The sequence below is a fragment of the Populus euphratica genome, unplaced genomic scaffold (assembly GCF_000495115.2).
Source record: "Populus euphratica unplaced genomic scaffold, PopEup_1.0 scaffold5.1, whole genome shotgun sequence".
Classification (NCBI taxonomy): Eukaryota; Viridiplantae; Streptophyta; class Magnoliopsida; order Malpighiales; family Salicaceae; genus Populus; species Populus euphratica.
The window spans coordinates 2,968,881-2,975,482 of record NW_011499848.1 but is presented as its reverse complement, the minus strand read 5'-3'; the positions used below and the strand labels follow the sequence as shown (position 1 = coordinate 2,975,482).

Genomic DNA, 6,602 nt, shown 5'->3' with positions numbered 1-6,602 from the left:
AAATAATTGTACTTCACTTTTTTAAAATTTTCTTTTCACTGCGTCATGTAAAAATTGATATTTGTTTCTTAATTTTAATTTTTAATATTAAATTTATTAAAAGTAAAATTTTTTTATTGGTTTTATAATTTATACTATAGTTTTAATAAGTTAAAATAAGTTTAATAAATTGAGTTTTATTTTTTATATAGATTTATCTTAATATCATAATTCAGTTGTGATTTTGACATATTTTTTAACCTTGTTTAATTTACTTTTTATTTTTTAATTAAATATTTTTTTAATAAAAATTCATGATTTTTCTCGAATTGTTTTATATGAGGTTATTATGATCTTTTGATTTAAATTATAAATTTAACAAGTTAATTCAGATTAATTTAATTTATTTTTTAGATTATTTTTCAATATTTTTTATTTTAATCTTATAATTTAATATTATATTGTTTATAACTAAGCTTCATCATTTCTTTTTAAATTTTTTATGTGAATTTTATCTTGATTTTATGAATTTAGTTTTTTTCTTTCAATTTCAAACCTCAACTTTAGATATGTTAAAAATAAAATTTGTAATTTTTTTATTTTTTATTTATGAAGTTATACTAATTTTAAAACTCAAGCCATAAGCTTATTATTTTAGTCTAAACTTGACTTGTTTTTTTTAATATTAAATTAATTAAAAATTAAATTTTATAATTCAATATAGTTAACATGATCTTACGATATGAATTATTAGTTTGGTAATTTAACTCAAGTTGATTTTTTATTAATTTTTAATTTATTTCATCATTAAATATTATATTAATTAAAAATTAAAACTTTTAATTTATTTTATATAACACCATCATTGTTACATAGTTGAAGTAAAAGATTTGAAAGACTAACTCATATGAATTAAATATTTAATTATTATAATATTTAAAAATAAATATTATCCATTGGCACATTAATATTAAAAAAAATTATAAAATACGTGTCATATTTTGAATACATTATTATTTTTTTATGATAAAACATGTAAGAATGATTAATTTTATTTTTATATTAAAAAAATTCATTTGACCCACAGCTATATGCATTAAAATAATCTAGTTTTTTATACTAAAAAGTCTCGTGATTTGAAAGCACTCCATTGGGACCTGTAAGCAAGCAGGCTATGCCCAAAAACCCAGCCTTGAAACATCCCCAATTTTAAAAAGAATTCCCGCGCCAAAACGCAAATTCCCTCCCAACTAGTACGGAGAATCCAGGTTTTTGAAATCGCAAATCAGCGAGTTAAAGGCACGGATCAACTCAATAGCTCGAACGAAGACTCAACATGGACATAGAAAATCAAGACCCGTTTCTCGCATTTATCGATCACGCCAGGTCCGTTTTATCCCCCGTTGAAGGCGACGAAGATGAAGAAATTTACGACCCGACTACAAACGGACCCGAGTCCACCGGACCAGGTTGGAGCTGGATAGCGAGTCGGATACTCAAAACTTGTATCGCTTACTCAAGTGGAGTCACTTCTGCTATTCTCCTTTCAGATCTCTCTCAAGTAATTATTACGGTTTCTCTTAATAAATTATTATTACTATATTGTTTTCGTTACTTAAGAGTTCTTTTAATTATTATAATGTGTTCGATTTGTTTTGAGGCGTGGAGCGAGCAACGACGGAGCGGCGTATCGAAGAAGAGACCGGAAATCATCAATCATTTGAAGAAGAAACACAGGAGAAATAAGTTAGCAAATACCGTGACCATTGATTCTGTTTATGAGAAGAATTTTCTGTCTTTAAATAGCGTCCTGGAAGCTGTTATTGTCGATGCTTTTGTTCTACCAGGTACTGAAAAAAAAAGAATTAGAGCATCTAGTTTTAGGATGATAGAGATGTTGTTATGGAATTAATTTTGGTGATTATTGTTTAGGGACGAATATTTACATGCTTACTTTAGGGGATTTTTGGAGCTCGAACACCATCGAACTTTATCTCCACCGAAGGTAAATCACTGCCCAATTTAGCGTACCTTATCATGGTTTACGTGCCTGAATTGTTCTAGTGATGTGGTTTACACGGTTCATATAATTATGCAGGTCTCACATTTTTGTAATTTATGCCCTATTTGTGACTTCTTTCATTAGAAACCGTACTTTGCTATTCTTGGATTAGTGTGGATTTTCAAGCTATACAGACTGCTAATATATGCCTTGGGGTGGTTTAATTTTTTGGTCTTTCCCATCGTGGTTTGCTTGTGTATCAGATGAATATTGTTATTTGTGAATCTACAGTTTTATCTGAAGCCTAGGTTGTGCTACTTTTTTATGTAGATACTATGACTTGGTGGATCCTCACAGTGGGATTTTGAAAAGAGGGAGGGAAATTTTCCTCACAGGATGCTATCTTCGAACAGCCAGAGAAGGAGCTGGTTCTACCCGGCTTTTGCCAACAGAATATCTTGTGATATTGTTAGATGATGTAACTGCCAACATGTCCTTCTCTGTTGTTTTCTCCTCGGCTTCTGTTTGAAATGGAAATTCAAACAAGAAATATATAGATAATGTGTCGGGGTTCCTCTGTAGCATTTAACTTGATTTTCTACATTGCAGGATCAGGATGATGATGCTATGCTGATAGCAGCTCAGTTTTGTTCAGATTCTTTCTCTTCCATTTCGTTTAATGAGGCAAGCACCGGGGTTCCGTATTCATTATATGCAAGGTAAGTTTTGTTTTTTGTTTTTTATTGCTCAACCTTGTGCTGGCTTGTTGCAAGATTGGTTTTGATTTTGTCTCATTCAAAATATAACTGCATGTAAAACCTAAGTTCTCAAACTTGATTGTTCACAGAAGTTCATGCTTATTCATTTATATGAGAGTTGAAGAAAACGATAAAATCGGTTTCCTGACAGAAAAGCTGCTAAATGAACACAAGTTTTCCTGAACGCTTCAAGAAACAGTGTATAGTTCAGAAAATCGGTGTTATCACCAAGGATGACCAGGGTTATTTGTTGTAATGCTTCAAGAAACAGTGTATAGTTCAGAAATTTCTTACCATTGTTCCATTCTATATGCAGGATCGAATCTATTCAGTCAAAGGAAATTCAAGGAATATCTGGTAGTGTAAAGAGGAAAGAAATCACTCTTGTTGATAATGATGGTGTCAGGCTAGAATTTCTCTTGTGGGGAGAGCAGGTTCTCCTTGCCAATCTTTTCAGGTAAGCTATTTCCACTGGACTGTTTCTGTGTTCATATTGTATTTTCTTCTGTTGATGCCTATAAGCTGTGATGCTATGGCCTTGCAGTGTTGGAAGTATGCTTGCACTTGATAGACCATATATTGCAAGTTCTGCAGAGAGTGCCATTGAAACAAGCCATGAACTTTGTCTTGAATATGGCAGTGCAACACAACTGTTTTTGGTACCTTTCCTGCAACACGAGGAACAGGTAAGTCAACAGTGATTTTTTATTGATATACTATCATTTGGAATTCAGAGCTAACTTCTGTCTTACTTTGTTGATCAGGTATATATACCTTCGACACAGAACCAATATCAGGGCTCAAGACTCATGAGTACGGTAGATCCTGTTCAGGGTTCTAAGGTTTCACAAGTGGCACTGCCCTGTGATTCTCAGGGGTCCGTTGACTTCAGTAGTTATCCTTTTCAAGTGAGTATCTCTAACTCCTCATTCAAGTAGATGGCCTACATGTCTTTATCTTTCGGGAGTCAGCAGCACGTGTCCATTGAAGAATGCATCAATTTGAATGTGATTGGTTTCGAGTTCTCGAAGTGCTGACATTATAACTAGTTGTCACTGGTTTCTTATACCCAGAGAACATTAGGGCATACTTGTACCCGGGGAGCATTAGGGCATAAACTATGTAGAATATCATCATTGCTGTTTTTGTTGTGAATAGGAGGAAACATATTATCTCCTTTTTATTTTTTTGCTCTGCTTCAAGTGTAATGCCCTTCTATCTGCACTCATTTTTCATTCAGTATAATTTTCTTGCTTGAAGCATGTAAATGGTAGACCTCAGAGATAATGCTTCTATGTAGCTTCCTTTTCATACATGCCATCTTTTATTAATTCGATTGTTATTAGTAACTCTTCTCACTTTGTCGAAGTGCTGCAGTCATTTGTAACTGACCTTCTTGACAAGATGACCAGCGTCAGCCTCTATGGTGTTGTTACAGACATTTTCCGTGAAAGAGACACTCCAGAAGTTATTTTCTCCTTAAAAATTGAAGATGCAACGGGAGCAATTTGGGCAAAGCTACACTTTGCTAGATCCTGGTATCAAGAACGAGCATAATCAATACTGTGGGCTATATGACAAATTGATTCCCTCTGGAAGTTAATTCTTTTACATACTAACCTGCTTCTCAGGTCATTTGGGAGATTGGGTATTGGTCACACAGTATATATAGCTGGATTGTCGTGCCATTCGAGAAAACATAGTGGGTGAGTATATTGAAAATATAGTCACTTATCTTCGTTAATTGAAGCTGATTAGCATGTGTATCAGGTGGATGAGTTTCTGTGGTTTCTAGTCCGTTCTGGCTGTTTATTGTCTTGCAAGAATCTCTATTCATCATTTTTTCTTCACTTGCAGCCTTGAAGCAACATGGTATGATAATGCAGCAGGGGCATTCTTCGTAAACCTTAGTTGCTTGCCAGCATTGCTGAACTCGTCTTGTCTTCATAAGTTGTCATGCCTCTCTGATCTATCCAGTGAAGCCAGTTGTACATATGTAGGTTCTCACCTTTAGTGGCTTGGGTTTCCTATTCTTGAATGATCTTTTTACTTGTGTTTCTATATGCTTATTGTTGTCTATTCCGAGTCAACTTGAATGACTTTGATTTCCTAGATATGACCACAACATACAACAAATTGTTTGCCCAAATGTAATAGGGGTAAAAGAAGTAATCATTTCATTGTGGTAATGGCATGCATAGTGGTGACAGAGAATCTCCCAACCCCATTTCAAATTTATAGAGTCATTAGCAATACAACCACCATTATTTGACAGCTGTATTTGACTATCTCAACTTTCCTTTGTTATACTCAAGTTTTAAGGACCTTGAGGTTCAGCATTGTTGATATAGTAAACCATTTGTTGGATGCTTGTCTTGAATGAAAAGGGAGTGTTTATGCTTTCATCTGCTAATCCTGTTATTTTTCTAAAAACATGTTAACAGATTTGTCGAGTTCGACTTGACCAAGTTGATCAGTGTCATGTGAATACAAGATTTTCACATTCTCTTTGCGGTCATGTTGTTAACAAGATGCCTAGTGGGGATGTTGAATGCAGCTTCTGTCATTGTAATTGTGATGCTGAAGTTGTGCGCACATTCCACCTGAAAATCACTCTTGCAGATGAGACTGGAAAGATTTTTGCTTGGTGCATCGGTCAAACTGCTACAGAGGTGCTTCAGATATCCCCCGATGAATTTTATGATCTTCCCGAGGTAAGGACCAAGCTCACCGATTCATTTTGTTACACAACACGAGACGGCTTTTTGCTTCTGTTCTATGAGCTTGCCTGTATGTGATGGTACCAAAATGATGTCATTTGCATGTATGCATATTAGATATGCACATTGGCATCCACTTATGCATGCATAGATCAAGGCATTAAGCACGGTGTACTTTTTTGAACAATAATAAATATTAAAAGAAATTTCCCAATCATTTTTGGTGCAATTCATGGCTGTCCAATTTGCTGTTCCGTGCTCAACTGAGCTGTTTCCTTGGTTCCTCGGTTGTAAAAGAAATTTCCCAATCATTTTTGGTGCAATTCATGGCTGTCCAATTTGCTGTTCCTGCTCAACCGAGGAACGGTTCCAGCTGTTTCCTAGGTTCCTCGGTTGACAAACCTATTTCCATGACACTTGAACAGTTAAGCAGGAGATGACAATCTAAAGTGCTGAATGTAATTGTAAGCATAGTGACCACCTCAAAATCTAGTTACGAAGAATCTCTTGGACTATAATTCTTTTATTTGGAAAGGTTGTAGTTGCTCACTTCATTCTTGATTATTCGTCTGTATTACAGGATGAACAATTCATGTATCCTTCATCTCTGGAGAATGAGAGCTTCATAGTTGCATTAGTGAATTGCCAGGGGCAGGGTTATGGACTCAGTCAGAGTATAACCCAGGAGGCTGATGCAATTCCGTGGGAGATCACTCGTGCATTAAGGTGTGAATAGTGGCTGATGCAATTCCGTGGGAGATCACTCGCGCATTAAGGTGTGAATAGTATTGGACAGAAAACAATTTGCACTGAGATTTCCTGAAAATATAGCAAGAATCACGCTCTGCATGGATGCGGTTTCTCTGTGATCCTTGAACAAGATAGAAGGCAAGTAGGCAATCATGCCATGGTTGCCAGGTGTAAAAGTGCAGCAACTTTTTTTATTCTTATTTCCTTAAAAATTCATCCTTCTTTTTTTAATTTTTTAAGGGCATCCTACTGCTTTGAAACGATGCTATTCCATCATCATAGTGCACGTGATTAATTTGCAAGACATGTTTATTTGTGTTTTAAAAATGTATTTTTTTTATTTTAAATTAATTAAAACTTAGTATTTTAATGTGTTAATGTCAAAAATACTTT

At 34.6% G+C, this 6,602-nt stretch overlaps 1 protein-coding gene across 3 annotated transcripts; it reads left to right on the top strand.

The window, feature by feature from the left end:
- The first annotated feature begins 1,135 nt into the window (after positions 1–1,135).
- On the top strand, positions 1,136–6,511 carry LOC105115205 (Nucleic acid-binding proteins superfamily). Of its 3 annotated transcripts, none has more exons than XM_011012054.1 (14): positions 1,136–1,540; positions 1,640–1,826; positions 1,912–1,984; positions 2,312–2,459; positions 2,591–2,700; positions 3,056–3,196; positions 3,284–3,425; positions 3,504–3,647; positions 4,117–4,277; positions 4,371–4,445; positions 4,597–4,731; positions 5,195–5,453; positions 6,040–6,185; positions 6,236–6,511. In XM_011012054.1, the coding sequence occupies exons 1-14, from the start codon at positions 1,316–1,318 to the stop codon at positions 6,243–6,245; spliced, it is 1,956 nt and encodes a 651-aa protein (XP_011010356.1). In that variant the 5' UTR covers positions 1,136–1,315; the 3' UTR covers positions 6,246–6,511. The 3 variants fall into 3 exon arrangements, with proteins under 3 accessions (XP_011010356.1, XP_011010337.1, XP_011010349.1); XM_011012035.1 differs by having other exon boundaries at positions 4,597–4,735; positions 5,184–5,453; XM_011012047.1 differs by having other exon boundaries at positions 4,597–4,735; positions 5,184–5,453; positions 6,040–6,196; positions 6,256–6,511.
- Positions 6,512–6,602: the final 91 nt, after the last annotated feature.

What these genes read in the sequence shown, in the direction of transcription:
- LOC105115205 (XM_011012035.1), top strand. Translation starts at nt 1,316, where the DNA reads ATGGACATAGAAAATCAAGACCCGTTTCTCGCATTTATCGATCACGCC. An exon ending in GAACTTTATCTCCACCGAAG is followed by an intron (nt 1,985 to 2,311) that starts GTAAATCACTGC and finishes TTTTTTATGTAG; the next exon opens with ATACTATGACTTGGTGGATC. An exon ending in GTGAAGCCAGTTGTACATAT is followed by an intron (nt 4,736 to 5,183) that starts GTAGGTTCTCAC and finishes ACATGTTAACAG; the next exon opens with ATTTGTCGAGTTCGACTTGA.